The following is a 16,302-nucleotide window of genomic DNA, read 5'->3' as shown; positions in this document are numbered from 1 at the left end:
TATTAGTTGAACATGAAGCATGTTTTTTTATTAGATCTTAAATTAAATTAGCTTGACGAAGGGCGCTGGAATATAATTATAATGTACAAGTAAATATACTTCGATTACAACAATAAGTCAACCTTTATGAGAGCATGCGCAATATCGACTTTTCATGGAAAACACGGTAGTGAGTTCAACGGGGATGGATCTCACAGAACTCGTGCATCCGTTGCGTCGGTTTTACACAAGAAGTTATTAATGAAAGCGGTAAAATGAGTGACAGAAAATTGCTTAAAGTAACGATAGAATCTAGTAGATTTTCAACGTGATCTTTAAATTGTGCTTTGTCTTAAATTTGTTTAAATAGTTTTGCATCCGTATCCACTATGTTAACGGGAATATTTAAAGGGTATGCTTTGAATAGGAACGGACTTTATCTATAATCTATAGTAACGATAAATATTAAAAATGTTCATTAGTTTCTAATTTTTTAAACTTCATATTTTAATAGTAATTAAATATTATTAAACATTGTAATGTTACCTCGCCAAATATATTTAAACTTTTTTAGAACGCTTTTATGTTGCGATGACGACAATTCTACCTGGAATAGTATAATTAACGCGGACAGACATCCTCTCAATGAGACTGCTTCTGTATTACGTGTCCTTTATAGGATAGTAATTCCTACGATCGTAATTGGCGGCATTTTCGGTAATGTTTTAATATTCCTGGTGTTATCTACTCCGGTGTTTCGAGGAATTTCGTACCTATATCTCCGAGGACTAACTTTAGCAAACGCCGGGGTTCTTCTATCTTGGATACCTGTATGTATGTATCACGATATGGATATAAAAAATATTAACAATTTAATAAAAAATATTTTAAATAAACATAAGGTAATCAACAATATTTTAATTTAGATGTTATATTATAATTTAGAATTTCTAAATAAAAATATATGATTTCAGTTATTAGATTAGGATATGGAACGAGAAACAATTACCCGTCTGTTTTTTACCACGCTCATTTAGAACTGGTTGCCGTAAACACGTTCGCTATAGCCAGCATTTCAATTATGACTTGCTTAATTGTCGATCGATATATCTTCATTTTTTTCCCGGTTCGCATCCGCAGCAGAAACGCACGCAAAAATATTCGCTCTTTTATCCTGTGCTCTTTTATTCTTGGATTCGCGGTATCATCTTTTTACTTCTTTTTTAAAAAAATAATTACTGCCTATGAAATTTTACTGAGGATCATTTTATAGGTAAGCGCTCCGCTAACAGGAATGAGAACAGTATATGAACAGCAAGAAGATACCGGAACTCTCTTCACACTGCGTGAAAACACCTCTATCACCCGAAGTGCTTTATGGAATGCATACATTTGGATCATGGAAGTCGTGCTACGACTCTGTCCAACTATAATTCTTCTTTTACTGAATAGCTTTGTGGTCAAAAGATTTTTGCAGCTCAATGCTAGGAAGAGAGAATTTCAGTCGGTTTCGGAGAAGTTTCGTACTGCAAATGTCCCTGAAACTTCTTTATTGACCCGTAATCGAGGATACAGGTAGCGTTTAAAAAATAAAGATTATAATGCACCTTCAGAATTTTCTACAAATAAAAGTTAAATTAATAATTATTAATAATAAATTAATAAATAAATACAATTTAATTGTTACAAAAATTATTTGTTTAGAGAAGAACAACATTTAACTACATTAATGTCGATGATGGCAATATGTTTTATAGTAACAATGATCCCATCGATATTACTTGAATTTGTATATTATGATTATAAGAGTACAGATGGTGCTTACCTCTTATTTCGAGCATTTGCTGCTGTCACGGAGCTTTGTAATTTTGCTATCCATATTATCATATACTTTATATGCAGCAGAGAATTTCGGAAAGAATTCTTCAAACTTCTTCAGGTAAATACAAATTTGAAAAGATACTCAGACCAAAGTGAAAGAATTTGAAGTCGAATTTTTTAATTTAAAAAATTCAAAATATAGAACAGATGTAGGAAAAGTACAGTGGAAGAAGATCTTGAACGACCAGTAGGAGAAATCGAAGATTATAGTCGACATGGAACAACAGTTCGATTAACACCAGAACAGACAAAGTTAAATTCTCCAGCTTCTGCAAGTAAATTGAATCCTATGGAAGAAGATAAAGAATCAGAAGTATTAAATGCGTCTGATATTGTTTAAAGATTATAATATAAATAAAACATTTTACATATAATAAGATATATTAATTTATTTACATATATAATGAAATATTGTTTTATTCTGTCATGCAGAAGTTATGTATAATAAAATTTAATTTTTTCTGTATATAATTTCATTTAAATAATAAAAACTTGTTTGTAAAAATATTTTTATAAAGTAATATCTTAAATATATTAATCCTAACAGTTATAATATATTTTTTCTATCTCATAATATCACAATATTTGATCCAATCATTATTTTAGTATCTTTTGCAATCATTATGATAATAATATTAGAGGGCACTAGTAGTTTCAGATACACATGGATATTCCCATGTCCATACAGATATACAATATCATCAAAGAATAACACATAACCTAAACTGTCAAAGTATACATAGACACGTCGAATAGTATTAGATATCAATTTATCAATCTCTGATATTATTTCTTGTTCACAAAATTTAGTTCGATGGTGTTTTCTTCAATGTAGTTCATTGTTTAAGTAGTTGAGTATGTGTTTAAACATATATAAATAGTTATTTCATGTTAAATCTAATTTATAAATATATGTATTTTCTTTATATGTATAATATATACGATTAATAAGAAAATTTTACAGTTAATTCTTAATTATGTGTGAGTTACCACCAGAATTAGTTACTAAGCCATTAGCTCTTATTGGCTTAACTGGTTTAGACATTGCAAATCCTGTACATCGGTCAATTTGGGATGCATTCAGTAATAATCGCAGATTAGAAAGTTCTGCCATACAATTTAAATTACTTAGCCCTACTCATGAATTCCCTACAGTAAAACCCAAGGTATATTATACTATATATAATTGTATAACATAATTCATGTATGTGGTTATTGAATTACTAAAATCTTATTGATATATTTCAGAGGAATTCATATGAATATTATAGGCCCAAAGGAATATTGAAACGTAATTGGATGAATAAATATCTTAATGAAATTCCAGCAGTTGTTGTTGTATTTTATAATTTAGATTGGAATGATCCTCAATGGAACGAGAAAAAGATGGAATGTGCTTCTAAAGTACAATCTCTTAGGTACTGATTATTTTAGATATCATTAATATTATTCATTAAAAAATATTATAATCAATACTTTTGACTGCTTGCACTTTTAGAAATGCTTTAGATGGAAGAACTACAAAAATAGCTGTAGTACTTATACAACATTGTATACAACCCCCACCTGGTTCTGAAGATACTATTGCAACTGAACGTGCCACAGCTGTCTGTGGAGCATGTGAACTATCTCCAAAGTTATTATACATTTTGCCACATGGAAATCATTTACTAGGATATATATCTAGGTAATTAATAAACTAATTGTAAATCTCTACTTTTGATTATATGCTTTAGTTATTAATATTTATATGCATTTCAGACTAGAAAGTGCATTATATGATCTAGCACAAAACTTTTATCATCATGAATATCGTATTGTCAAAGGACATAGAGATCAACTTAATAAAACTATGCAAAAAAATGCATACAAACATTTATTTGTACGCCATCAATTTAAGATGGCATTTTTAAATGAATTAAGACAAGATCAAAATTTAGCTCAGAAGTAAGTGTAATAACATTGGAAAAGATTTTGAGTACAAATAAAAGGTACAAAATTATTTTATAGGCATTATACTCAAGCATATAATCACTTATTGGAAATACCAATAACAGACACAAATGTGATGGAAATTACGACTATTGCTTGTTTTATAAATTATAAGTTATGTAAAGTAATGTTTAACTTAAATGTTCCTAAAGATGCTATATCGCAATTTAGACTTCATACTGACAGGTCAGAAATATATGTAATAACATAAGGAATATATTACATAAAAAGTACTGTTACAATAATATTAAATTGGTAATGCAGATTCAAAATATGGACTGGTCCAAAGGAACTTATATTTGAACATCATGCTTGGATGTGTAGTCAGTTTTCTACATTTGCAGAATTATTTGATGATGCTATTCGACAGGGACTTCCTGGTGTCCAAACTCAGCACCCTGGATATTATTTTCAATCAGCAGCTCATCATGCAGGCTTAAGGCAAGCAGCTTGCAAAGATCTTTGTCAGGTATAAAAATTAATACATTTAATACAAATGATATTTCTATATACAAAATTTGTAAACATTGTATGTATTGTTCTAGAATGTTACTAATTATCCAGATCCAGACCCACTAGCAGGTGAAGAAAAACTTGAATTCTATGGGCAACGACCATGGTGTCCTGGAAAATTCAGTGCAGAACCCATAGATCCCATAAAAAAAGCACTTGCTATACAGGCTTTACAATATAAAGAAAAATACACAGTTCACCATTCTGTAAGAAATATATTTAATACTTTCTCAGTCAAAAATGTATGTCTATCTATAACTAGAAATAACTCTAATCTAAAACTACATTATATTTTCAGAATATAATCATTGCTTTACTGGGCAATGCAATTTCACAATTTAAGATATATAGGTGTCCGAGAATGAGGAGAGTATTAGGTATGATATATTTAATTAGAAGCTATATAAATTTTTACTTAATAATATACATAGTAACTGTGTTTCAGTCGTACAAATGGCTGAAGAATATTATAATTCTAAAGATTATGGGAAAGTTCTAACGTAAGTCAAAAATTAAATATTATTATATTTATATAAATTTATTGACGCTACTAAAAGAATTTTATAGTATTCATTAGTTCAAAAGTTGACTCTAACATTATTTCCTCTAGACATATTTCATAACTTAACATCAAAATCATAAAATTTGATTGGCCAGATTATTGATGCACATGTTGTGGGAATATCACGGGGAACGGTGGCCCGTCTTAATCACAAATATCTTAAAGAATGCTTTACGTGCGGCATATCTCTCTACAAGTGTTCAAGACTACATCACCTTGGCATTTGAAGCTTTGGGACCTTCTACCACGTTTTCAGAGGATTATAAAGATGCTGTCTATAATAACGTCATTAATATTCTTCACGTGAGTAACTTTTATTTAAATTTTGTACAATCATTTATAATTAAACAATTAAGTAAAATATTAAATTGCAGAAAAAACCACCAACTCCGGAATCTGACTTACCCGATGATGTGAGATATCCTGCAGTAGAAAAGTGGGTAGTGGAACTAAATAAGTCAGAACCAATTGTCTTTACAATTGATGATAATAACATGAGTTCGTTTATAGAAGTAAAAGCAAGATTTTTGCAGCCAAAGTATGCTGTCAATTCTATGGTTACTGCGGAAGTCATTATTAGGTAATTTTACAAGCTCACATTATTTTTATATATATAGAAAGAAACAACTTGTATAATAAAATGTTTTGTTTTATTCAGAAATTCATACAGCAATAGTGTTGAATTTTCTAAAGTATCAATAACGGTTAATAGCCCAGGATATAATTCAGAATTCGTCGTTGCTGATGCTGAACATAATAATCTTATTTTTCACGGGAAAGAAATGAGAAAATTTCCTTATCAATTTGAAGCCCCACAACAAAATGAGAGTAGCGAAATACGTATTACGACAATCTCATTATATATGAGTAGTGACAAAATGTGCTGTATTATTTTAAGATTTTCTGCTGTAGGGAGAGAAACGAATTTTTTGAGTCGATTATATCCTGAAATACAACAGCTTCGGTATGTTTAAAATACTGACAGATATTTATGCAGAAGACTAATGCATTTTATATTTACAATAGTAGAGGAGAGTTTGAAACAATACAATCACTAGTCAGTACCGAAATAAAACAAGAAGAATCTACTCTGAGTATAAGTACTGAATCCAACAATCCAGCTCTTTTAGGAGAATGGCTACCTATTAATATATCTGTTGTTACTAATGAAAAAATATCATCAGCATTTTTAAATGTATCACTTGTGTCTGATGGAGCAAATGAACAGTCAAGTACGTATGTAACTTACCACAAAAGTGCATACTGCCATTTATTACACATTACACACATTTGTCAATAACGATTCGTTAAATTGTAGCGGAATTAAGTTTGACAATGAATAATAAGCAGTCGGTAATATCAATACCAATTGATAATTTGGAAAAGGACTGTGTTACTCATCAAACTGTATACTTAAGGGCTCACAAAGTTGGTGATCGAGATATTCATATAAAGGTACACATTGTACTCTTTTAGCCCCTTAATTTTTGTAAAATAAAATAATGTCAATTTCATAACAGGTAGAATACACAAGATCTAAACAAATTAAAGGATCAAAAGAATTAACATATTCACTATCAGTTACAAAGCCATTTGAAGTGTCGACATTATTTTATACCACTCTTTTTGAACCACTGACGAAAGGCTTCATTAATGAACCATTTATAATAATGCCTCACATTGTTTGTGTGTCTCCATGGCCTATAAATATTATAAATACTTCTATAGAATTGGTAAATAATATTTCTGTTAGTTATTAATCTTTTACTGCACATCATAATAATGTTAATTATATAATTATATAGGGAGATTTAATAGAAAGGGAAAATGGAAATGAGGCAGTATCTGTTTTAAGTGGTATTACACTTTCTGCAAATGAAACAGGTACAGATGTGTATTGTTTGATACCAAAAGCAGGTGGTGAGCAACCTATTAGTACAGGAGTCTATACTATTAAATGGAAACGGTAAGCAAAGATATATAAAATTCTAAAATGGTTAAATAATATAAAACTAATAGTTGCTATTTCAGTGCAAATGATGATAATGCATTAGAAACCAGCAGCAGTGTTACTTTAGCACCTCTAGGAGTTGAGGACGCTGTAATTTGTTTGGAAGCCAAAATACCTGCTCATGGTTGGGTCCGTACACCATTACTAATATCATATTTTATAAAAAATCATTCTGATAATATGATTACATTGCGATTGACTATGGAAGCTAGTGATGCCTTTATGTTTGCTGGACAAAAACAAGTGAGCACTCATTTTAAACTGTAATACCTCATAATATGATTATTAATTTGGTCGTTTTTCTTTCTTAGATTGACATTTACATACTTCCAAAAAATGAAAGAAAAGTTGAATGGATTTTACGACCATTGGTGGCAGGTTTTGTACAACTTCCATCATTGTCTCTAACAGTTCCCGCTGGTAATAATTTTATTGGTTAAAATATTTTTATTAATAATGTCTTGAATTATGTTTTATTTTTAGTTCTATTTATATGTTGCATGTAGATGAAGAACATAAATTAAGCAAAGCGCGGCTTTCGGAGTTAGTAGAGCGATCAATACCGAGTCATATATATATTCTTGTAAGTATCGTAGTTACATTGTTTGCTAAAAGTTTAGATTATAAAATTATATATATATTTTTTACAGCCAACTTCACAAACCCTAGAAGAATAAATAAAATAGCAAATAAAGAAGACAGATACCAGAGGAGAAAGGAATTTTGTTCTTTTATCAATATATATTATTGAGCTACAGATACATTCTCCATACATTCTTAGATATAACAAGATTTCTTATATAAGAGTAATAAGATTATAAGTACCAATTTGTTAAATATAATTTATTTAAGTTATTTTAAAGTATAATAAACAAAAGTCCCTAATCCTTTAAAACGCATTCGGTTCCGTCAACAAGATACATATTCGTTGACGCGGGGATATCGATTTACGTTGCCATAGGTACATTTCTGTAGAAACCACATTTTTTAAAATATGTACACTGTGGTCATGCATACGCGCGAGCACAGTATATTAATAATTCCTTTAAAATAAAGAATTTAATAAAACTAAAAATTATGATAAAACTTAAACAAAATGGTGAATTATGAATACGAAGATCGTAAATAATGACATCGATAATGTCTGATAACGATTCTACGCATAATATTTCTTTGGAAAAACAAAATGAAAAGTGCTTGGACCGATTGCTGACGCCTATTTTTCGTGTAAACTCGGAAGAATCATTGGCTCGTAATCGAAAATTTTTAAAGGTAATTGGTGTTATTAATAAGATTAATTCAGCACGAAATGTATATTATAGACACTTCATAATAGAACCTAACATCTTTCATCTTTTATGCTGTGTTACGTAATCAGTAGTTAAAGTAACAGTGAATCTTACTATATATTACACTAAAAAAAAATTATTTATAAATAGGATCTGGAACTTGCAAAAGCACGTTTGCGAACTTACGCTGCGTATACTCCAACTGATCGAGAATTACAACAACGTGCAACGGAATATCGCAAATATCTCCAGAAGTATATACGAAATTTCGCTCCATAACAAGTCGATTTTATGTCGGGAACGAAGTACATCCATTCAGTTTGATAACTCGAGCCGAACGAACAAACTTTCAAGTGAAAAGTTTGTTGATCGTTGGGATCGATGCATCAGACTGATAATTCAAAACGATAGTATTAAACTAACGAAAAAAAACAAACTAAATATAAGAATCTATACTGTTTAATAATGTGTTAAAATAAAATTTTTGATTATTTTAGTTACGTAATTTTATAGAATAAAGAAAATATATACTTACGGCTCGACGATAATCTAATACGATGAATTCTATGATAGAGACGAATCGTTCCTATAGAAATACGAAAAGAAAACGCGTGGACAAGTACGAACGGTGTTCACCTGTAGAAATGGAATATTCACGTTCATTTTTTACGTGTGACGGCATTATCATCGCTCGTAATTACTGACACGCAGAACGTGTATGTACGATAGGATAAGTTCGTTTCAAAAGTTACCTGATAACGACCTAAACCAATAATTCGACAAAAAGCTATATAATACTTCAACGTTAAATTCTACCGACAAGTATAACTTTAGATTTCAATCTTTATAAAAATCTTTTAAAAATTATACTGCTAGTATTCTGTATAAAATATTATTTAAAATTAATATCATGTATAAATCGAAGCATTTATAATGATTATCGATCGGTTACGATACTTTCATTATATTTCAAAATTGTAATTTATAAGAGGTTTTAAAACATCGATTAATACTTTATTAACTCTTGCTTACCTGTTCGTTGATAAGACATAAACATTCTTTATAAATCTATCTCTTATAATCGTTCTTTATTGAACAAAAATTTAAGAAGAACTGGTATGTAACAGCTGTGCCGAATAAGGTCTCAATATATAAATTTATATTTCTACGTGGCGTTACCTCACCAGCTGAGTACACAAATTGATATTGAAACTTCTTGGTTTGACCATTGTAGGTAGCCTAAAAACATCTGTATCAATAGCATCTTTATCTCTCGTATATCGTTTTCTTTGTAATTTCGTCTGAATGATAACGTAGCTCTCAATAATAACTTGAAAGAATGTTGCAATTTGAAATTCGGTCTAATTTTTATGAGAAAAATGAATTAATAAACTTTTTCGGATACTTTTCACAATTATTTATTAAAATAAGTTATAAACAAAAATTAAAAAAAAATAAGTTACATTTACATATAGTACCAAAATCGTTTTTCTTTTCGTTAAAATTATGGAAATTAAGTTAATACAAGAAAAAACGTAATGATAATGTATATCGCTTTGAGGTCATTTATCGCTAAGTTATGCGTAGAAGCATAAACCGGTATAAGTTTGCTGCGCTACGTTAGCAAAACTTTAATGCGTTATCGCCGTTGGCTAGTAAATATAATACCCATTAAAATAATATATCACTAAATACTATAAAAACATCGTTCATTGGCCTTGTAACTAGTAACATTTATTATTTTTGTGATATTTTTAACTCATGACTCATTTTTAAACAAACTGCAAAAAGAAAAATTGTAGTTTTATTTGTGATTGGTAGAGTACTACTGATACTAAGATATCAATTGGAATGATATTTTTTTCGAAAATTGTGATATGTAGTCATTTCTTAATTTATTATTTTGTAAAAATGGAAGAATTTGATGCAATGAAAAATATATTATTCTTTCATTACTATTTTAAAAAAATAGTATAATTTTAATAAATAACTCTGTGTATATTTATACATATATCAAATATTTTATGAAATCGTTGTACTTTTAATAAATTAAATCCATTGATCTGAAGCACAAGTATTGTGGAAATACTCATTGTTTAGATATTGAGTTGTCTGGAAGTTCCTGCCGATTTTCGATAAGTGGCATTAGAACAGGTCTGAATATATCAGATTGATTGAAAACAAATGACATGTGTACATATCCTAAATTTTAATTTTTTAGAAAAAAGTTTGATTAATATATGTTAATATTTGTTAGTTTTATACGCTTTTAAATATGGAAGGAAACAAAGTGCATTATAGGCAGTTGATGCTTTTCTTCTACCAGGAAGGCAAAAATACCACACAAGCAGCAAACAAGATATGTGCTGTTAAGCTGTTGAGCGGAAAAGATCTTGAGGAAAGCGGAATGAATCACCTTTAGCCACCCCAAAAGCCGGTCTTCATCCGAAGAGTCATGCTCTGTGTCTGATGGGATTGGAAAGGTATTCTGTGTTACGAGCTTCTACCAAACAATCAGACAATAAATTCGGAAAAGTATTGCTCGCAATATGACGAACTAAAAACAGCAATTGGACAGAAATGACCAGAACTAGCGAATCGGAAGGACGTCATGTTTTATCAGGACAATGCGCGGCGTCATGTGTCTTTGACTACTTGACAAAAGCTATTGGAGCTTGGTTGAGATGTGTTATCCCACCCATCGTATTCACCAGACATTGCACCCTCAGCTTTTCACCTATTTAGGTCATTACAAAATTCCCTTAATGGCAAAAACTTTAACTCTTCGATCGACATAAAAAATCATATTGAAAAATTTTTAGCCAAAAAACCTGAGAGATTCTGTAAGGATGGAATATTCAAGTTGCATGGAAGATGGGGAAAAGTTGTGGAAGAAAATGGCATCTATATAATTTAATAAATGTATATCGAAATTTAAATGTGTTGCGTTTAAATTTTCCTTAAAAATCGGAACGAACTTTTCGAACAACCTAATATCATACTATATATATGTATTAAAATAATTATGTCTAAATTAAATATTTGAAATCCTATGTATGCAGCTAATGTAGCTTGCATATAAGACTAATTTTTACTAGTTTAACAACTGCTACTTACTTTCACAGTTTACAGTTAAAAATATTTAATCATTAAGTACTTATGAAATTGTTAATTATAGGTGCAATTCTTTCAGGATTATTTAAATGTACATGATGAGTTCCTTCTACTTTGTGGTATTCAAATCTTTTAGCACCTAGTTTTATTTTATCTAATACTTTTTCATAAGATTCTGGATTATCAAATTTCATTCCGGGTACAGCACGAATATTAAGATAAGCGCACTTTATTCGAGATGCATATGCAAGTACTAGATCCAAAGATATCATACCCAATGCAGAAACCTAAAAATTAATATTAATATTAATATAAAATTAAGACATAACACATTTAATATCTTATGTAAGATATTTTACCTTCAATCGCGGATCACGTGAAAAATAATATCGCTCAGGTTCACCGGCAGGTCGTAAACCACGTTTCATTAATATTATTGCGCCTTCTTTAGTTATGGAACCTTTATAAGCATCTTCAACAATTTCAAGCACTTCATTATAATCGTAGGATGGAATACCACCAGATTGTAGTGATTCGTATTTTAGAAATTTGTCAATATTATCACTAATTATATCAGGACTTTTTGTTATATCTTTTACACTGGGACTTGCAATATCTAAACTTATCATGAATTCTACTTCATCAGGAAAAGATGCAGCATATAAAAATGATATTGCTCCTCCTAAGGAATGTCCAAGTAATTTCACCTATGGAAATGACATTTGATTATCTACGAAGATATACATAAAGCAGAAGCAAACAAGAAATTAATATTGATTTAACATAAGTTATTATGTATGTACAAAAATATATGCATATATGTATATGTATATATATGTGCGTATCATGCATTTTGATCTTATAAGGCATATATCTTATATAATACAACATATAGATAGTTAGATATACAGTTTAGTATACATTTTTCAAGGCTGACTGTTACATTTATATAACAATAATAATAAAATAAGGTTTGTGGTATTATACATTATGTATAACAATAGTTATTTAAACTAAGGAGCGGTGAGACTGAATCCACTCGCTAACCTTTGTCCACTTGAAATATTTCACAATTCTACGTAGTAGAATAATACCATCCCAATAAACATAATAGTACTGACACTTTGGATAATGGGAAGATAAACCATGACCAGGCATATCCAAACAGAGTACTGAAATCTCATCAGATAATAGGGGAATCAAAGTGTCAAAACTGCCAGCATTGTCTTGTCGTCCATGTAATGCCACTATTGGTTGGATCCCTTTGGGACCCCACCATTTGCCTACAGGTAAATGATTATTGTGTCACAATGAAATAATTACTTAAAGAAAAAGAAAGAGAAACAGGAAGACAAAAATTTAACTACTTTAAGTATATAAATATATCGGCATTCAAACTTCCTAAAAATAAATATCTTTAAATAAGAATTTTAATAGGAAACAAAGTTGCAGCTGATGAATTAAAGTTTGTTATCATTTTAATATATACATGTCCTGTAGTTATACAACGACACTACATGGTTCATAATATATAATTCGAAGCAATTAATATCAATGACAATGAAGAATGCAAAAACTTATCATAAGCACATAACAGTCAACCTTGTACCAAATAACTTTTATGATATTAATTCAATCATTATAAAGATGATCGTTATAGTGTTACAATTTCTGCACTATAAAGTTAAGATCATATTTATATATGAATTTATATATATTATGACATCATCAAAAACTGCAAGATACTTAGTAGTACTTTAGTAAAACTGAACTTTTGTACAAGAAGAATACAAAATTATAAAAGATCGTTGTATAACTTTTAATCGCTTGCTAACCTTGTTCCACTTATAATGTTTAACAACTCTACGTAGATTAATAAGCCCATCCCAAAATATATAATAAAATTGTCCAATAGGAAGATGGGAAGATAAACCATGGCCTGGTAAATCTATAGCTAGAATGGCTACATTTGATGGTAGTAATGGAATTAATTTATCAAATGTTCCAGCATTATCTTGCCATCCATGCAATGCCACAATCGGTTGTTGATCAATTGGTCCCCACCATTTTCCTAAATTGATTATTATTGTACTATGATATCTTTTAATTTTTATTAGCATCAGTTAGTGACAATTTTTCATGATTAATAAAAATTTAATAAAATAGAAGATGAATTACTGACCGCTTATGATGCCCCATGGTACAGGTATCTGAATATCTTCAACGCCTGAAAATTATTGATATACTGTAATAATGCTTAATTAGAAGTCTGTAACATAGAAATATATTAACAAATAATGAGTTAACTTACTATGGGTATTGTGTCCATTTATATTTTTAGTAGGAGTAGATTTTGTCAAGACTTTGTCAATTGTACTCATTTTGTTAATGATAGAATACTAGTTATTGTTTCAAATTTGCAGTGGATATTATGTTGTTTATATATATTTATCGATAAATCTCACTTTATGCAAATTTCGTAACAAATACGAAATTAATACTTGTCCTATTTATGATATAAAAGCGCAAAGTCATTCTCAATTATATAAAATGTGCACTTGTATATTATATATAAAAAATTTCAAAATTTAAAATATATATTTTCTTTCATTTACGATTTCCTAGACTACTTGTTCTTGAAAAAATTTTATTAATAATCTAAAATTGATTTTATTATCAAACATACATGAAACTAATTCGAATATTTAGTATTATATAATTTTGACGACTATATTTAAGGATTTCACACCTGATAAAATATTCTTCAGACATTTGAAATGTTAAATATCACTTTAATGTGGAAGTTTTGTTAGGTATTAAAAGCTAAATGATTAGATAACACACTTGATGTTTAGTAATATTTAAGTAATTTGATTTAACTATTTATAGTAATAGCATATCGGAAAATATATTAACTACTCGTGTACCTACCGTCTTTCACTTACGATATGAGTTATTGATAATTTTACACTTTCGTATGGGTTTATTGGCTTAGTAAGAAGCATAAGATTGTTACGAGAAACATACGAATTATTAAGAAATTAGTAAGTGATGAATAATTCTAACAATGATACGATTAAAAAGTTGCAACTGAAGACGTCAATCTTCAAAAGAGAGTAACGTGGAAGAAATGACTTGTGATTATTAATATTTATAGACTGATTCATCCACATAGTGATATAAAGTATAAGGTCGTTATAATTATTATATTCGTTATAATATTTTGTAATAATATTGGTATTATAATCTGAAATTATTTTAGGTTGACTTTTTGTTAAATTCTGTTTTATCAACTGCTGTATACTATTAAAATGGAAAGCAAGAAATACATAATAAAAACTGTAATTCATGCAGGAACCAAAACTATTAATTTTGTACCTGGAACTAAAGTGCATATATTTACATTAATATTCTAATTATGATAAGCATAAATTAATAATTGTAATTAGAATTATATATTAATTTTTAGGTACTCTTTCACTTTAAAACAACAAAATGTGATCCAGGAAAAACATTAATAGACGATAGCAAAGCAATGGGAAATCCGATGGAACTTGTCTTAGGAAAACAATTCAAACTTGAAGTATGGGAGAATATTATACAGAAAATGGCACTGAATGAAGTGGCTTGCTTTAGAATCGACAAAAGTGTATGTTTATAATAATATAAAAATATATTCTAATACTTAAAACTGATGTTTTAATACTACCTGTTATTCCAGTTAGTTGCAGCATATCCTTTTGTGTCTAAAACTTTGAGGGAAGTCGCAAAACCACAGTCACAGAAGCGTAGCTATCATTGCTGCGGTATTGCTCTACAAAATGATGGAATTGGATACAACGATTTGAATGAACTCATTAAGTGTCCTCAAGATTTAGAATTTACAATTGGTATCGATCAATCTCATGAAATTAACATTATTTTTTTATCTTTTGCTTTTCCATAACTTATCTAAATATATGCATATTTATAGAACTTGTTAAGGTAATCTTACCTGATGAATATGAAAAAGAGACATGGCAAATGACTGAAGATGAGAAATTGAAAAGTATTCCAAACATAAAAGAGAAAGGAAATGCATTATACAAAGAAAAAAATTATGATCTTGCATGTGAGATGTATGCTAAAGGCATTGGAATATTGGAACAAGTTATGCTTGGGTCAGTATATAAATATGTTTACTATTTTCTTCTCTTATTATATCATATTTGTTATTGTTATATGTAGTGAAATATACATATATATGTATATGTTATTATTGTTATTTGTAGTGAAAAACCAAATGAAGAAGAATGGTTAGCTTTAAATCGTTTGAAAACTCCATTGCTTCTAAATTATGCACAATGCAAATTAATTCAAAAGGAATATTATGCAGTTATCGAACATTGCACAACAGTACTTAAACATGATCCAGGTTTGCTACTTTAGATCATATAAACTACTATAGATCATATAAACAAATTGAATATGTTAATAATATACATTATTCTTAGATAATGTAAAAGCATTATATAAGAGAGGTAAAGCATATATAGGTGCATGGGATAAAGAAAACGCTATCAAAGATTTAACAAAAGCTGTTGAATTGGATCCTACATTACAAAATACAGTTGAAAAGGAGTTACAAGCATTTTCTGCAGCTATTAAAGAAAACGATCAAATAGAAAAGAAGAAATTATTAAAACTATTTCGTTAAATGTATATAAAATTATTTAAATTATATAAATAGAAAGATAAAAATAAATAAATAAATAAATTAACAAATATATATATATATGCATGTATATACGTGTATATATGTATGTATTGTGTAACGAGCAAAATATTTTTATTAATTAATTAATACACGCACTTAAGCAATATGTAAGATATAAATAATGAATGTATAAAAAATATCATTTATGATAAATATATATGTATTTACAAAGTTGTACATTATCTAATCAATATATAATGTAATT

The 16,302-nt window shown here is 28.9% G+C and overlaps 5 protein-coding genes across 13 annotated transcripts; 4 read left to right on the top strand and 1 right to left on the bottom strand.

Moving 5' to 3' along the window:
• The first annotated feature begins 193 nt into the window (after positions 1–193).
• On the top strand, positions 194–2,367 carry LOC126864526 (probable G-protein coupled receptor B0563.6). The gene is made up of 6 exons (XM_050615968.1): positions 194–391; positions 554–813; positions 954–1,180; positions 1,253–1,554; positions 1,684–1,918; positions 2,003–2,367. The coding sequence occupies exons 1-6, from the start codon at positions 369–371 to the stop codon at positions 2,198–2,200; spliced, it is 1,245 nt and encodes a 414-aa protein (XP_050471925.1). The 5' UTR covers positions 194–368; the 3' UTR covers positions 2,201–2,367.
• Positions 2,368–2,520: 153 nt separating this feature from the next.
• Positions 2,521–7,793, top strand: LOC126864516 (trafficking protein particle complex subunit 11). Of its 4 annotated transcripts, none has more exons than XR_007689212.1 (21): positions 2,521–2,715; positions 2,825–3,026; positions 3,109–3,278; positions 3,359–3,547; positions 3,622–3,807; positions 3,871–4,038; positions 4,117–4,321; positions 4,398–4,571; positions 4,664–4,742; positions 4,811–4,865; positions 5,023–5,230; positions 5,302–5,507; positions 5,586–5,891; positions 5,954–6,159; positions 6,246–6,382; positions 6,448–6,660; positions 6,733–6,893; positions 6,959–7,181; positions 7,250–7,358; positions 7,422–7,521; positions 7,589–7,636. XR_007689212.1 is itself a non-coding variant. In XM_050615938.1 (21 exons), the coding sequence occupies exons 2-21, from the start codon at positions 2,838–2,840 to the stop codon at positions 7,613–7,615; spliced, it is 3,288 nt and encodes a 1,095-aa protein (XP_050471895.1). In that variant the 5' UTR covers positions 2,522–2,710; positions 2,825–2,837; the 3' UTR covers positions 7,616–7,793. The 4 variants fall into 4 exon arrangements, 3 of the variants coding, with proteins under 3 accessions (XP_050471895.1, XP_050471897.1, XP_050471894.1); XM_050615938.1 differs by having other exon boundaries at positions 2,522–2,710; positions 7,445–7,521; positions 7,589–7,793; XM_050615940.1 differs by having other exon boundaries at positions 2,523–2,715; positions 5,957–6,159; positions 7,445–7,521; positions 7,589–7,793.
• A 146-nt stretch (positions 7,794–7,939) lies between these two features.
• LOC126864541 (uncharacterized) lies at positions 7,940–11,166 on the top strand. Its single transcript, XM_050615999.1, has 3 exons — positions 7,940–8,210; positions 8,378–8,481; positions 10,554–11,166. The coding sequence occupies exons 1-3, from the start codon at positions 8,067–8,069 to the stop codon at positions 10,606–10,608; spliced, it is 303 nt and encodes a 100-aa protein (XP_050471956.1). The 5' UTR covers positions 7,940–8,066; the 3' UTR covers positions 10,609–11,166.
• LOC126864530 (probable serine hydrolase) lies at positions 9,630–15,195 on the bottom strand. 6 transcript variants are annotated; one of them, XM_050615981.1, is made up of 7 exons: positions 15,051–15,195; positions 13,653–13,847; positions 13,524–13,568; positions 13,177–13,412; positions 11,701–12,048; positions 11,345–11,628; positions 9,630–10,008 (listed from the first exon to the last, which is right to left on the bottom strand). In XM_050615981.1, the coding sequence occupies exons 2-6, from the start codon at positions 13,720–13,722 to the stop codon at positions 11,377–11,379; spliced, it is 951 nt and encodes a 316-aa protein (XP_050471938.1). In that variant the 5' UTR covers positions 13,723–13,847; positions 15,051–15,195; the 3' UTR covers positions 9,630–10,008; positions 11,345–11,376. The 6 variants fall into 6 exon arrangements, with proteins under 6 accessions (XP_050471938.1, XP_050471937.1, XP_050471935.1 ...); XM_050615980.1 differs by lacking the exon at positions 15,051–15,195 and adding an exon at positions 14,273–14,418; XM_050615978.1 differs by lacking the exon at positions 15,051–15,195 and adding an exon at positions 14,091–14,229.
• Positions 14,236–16,274, top strand: LOC126864529 (AH receptor-interacting protein). The gene is made up of 7 exons (XM_050615977.1): positions 14,236–14,532; positions 14,604–14,730; positions 14,811–14,990; positions 15,063–15,231; positions 15,315–15,501; positions 15,613–15,755; positions 15,835–16,274. The coding sequence occupies exons 2-7, from the start codon at positions 14,653–14,655 to the stop codon at positions 16,035–16,037; spliced, it is 960 nt and encodes a 319-aa protein (XP_050471934.1). The 5' UTR covers positions 14,236–14,532; positions 14,604–14,652; the 3' UTR covers positions 16,038–16,274.
• The last annotated feature ends 28 nt before the right edge of the window (positions 16,275–16,302 follow it).

Source organism: Bombus huntii, chromosome 4, assembly GCF_024542735.1.
Source record: "Bombus huntii isolate Logan2020A chromosome 4, iyBomHunt1.1, whole genome shotgun sequence".
NCBI classification, from domain to species: Eukaryota; Metazoa; Arthropoda; class Insecta; order Hymenoptera; family Apidae; genus Bombus; species Bombus huntii.
This window is presented reverse-complemented; position numbering and strand designations above follow the sequence as displayed.

Coding starts and splice junctions, on each gene's coding strand:
- LOC126864526 (XM_050615968.1), top strand. CDS start 369: ATGTTAACGGGAATATTTAAAGG. Junction 814..953: donor TCTATCTTGGATACCTGTAT/GTATGTATCACG, acceptor ATATGATTTCAG/TTATTAGATTAGGATATGGA. Junction 1,919..2,002: donor AATTCTTCAAACTTCTTCAG/GTAAATACAAAT, acceptor TTCAAAATATAG/AACAGATGTAGGAAAAGTAC.
- LOC126864529 (XM_050615977.1), top strand. CDS start 14,653: ATGGAAAGCAAGAAATACATAATAAAAACTGTAATTCATGCAGGAACC. Junction 14,731..14,810: donor ATTTTGTACCTGGAACTAAA/GTGCATATATTT, acceptor ATTAATTTTTAG/GTACTCTTTCACTTTAAAAC. Junction 15,756..15,834: donor AGTACTTAAACATGATCCAG/GTTTGCTACTTT, acceptor CATTATTCTTAG/ATAATGTAAAAGCATTATAT.
- LOC126864516 (XM_050615938.1), top strand. CDS start 2,838: ATGTGTGAGTTACCACCAGAATTAGTTACTAAGCCATTAGCTCTTATT. Junction 3,548..3,621: donor TTACTAGGATATATATCTAG/GTAATTAATAAA, acceptor TATGCATTTCAG/ACTAGAAAGTGCATTATATG. Junction 6,894..6,958: donor TATACTATTAAATGGAAACG/GTAAGCAAAGAT, acceptor TTGCTATTTCAG/TGCAAATGATGATAATGCAT.
- LOC126864530 (XM_050615981.1), bottom strand. CDS start 13,722: ATGAGTACAATTGACAAAGTCTTGACAAAATCTACTCCTACTAAAAAT. Junction 12,049..13,176: donor AACATTATAAGTGGAACAAG/GTTAGCAAGCGA, acceptor TCATTTCCATAG/GTGAAATTACTTGGACATTC. Junction 11,629..11,700: donor CACGTGATCCGCGATTGAAG/GTAAAATATCTT, acceptor ATTAATTTTTAG/GTTTCTGCATTGGGTATGAT.
- LOC126864541 (XM_050615999.1), top strand. CDS start 8,067: ATGACATCGATAATGTCTGATAACGATTCTACGCATAATATTTCTTTG. Junction 8,211..8,377: donor GTAATCGAAAATTTTTAAAG/GTAATTGGTGTT, acceptor ATTTATAAATAG/GATCTGGAACTTGCAAAAGC. Junction 8,482..10,553: donor TATCGCAAATATCTCCAGAA/GTATATACGAAA, acceptor TTCTTCTACCAG/GAAGGCAAAAATACCACACA.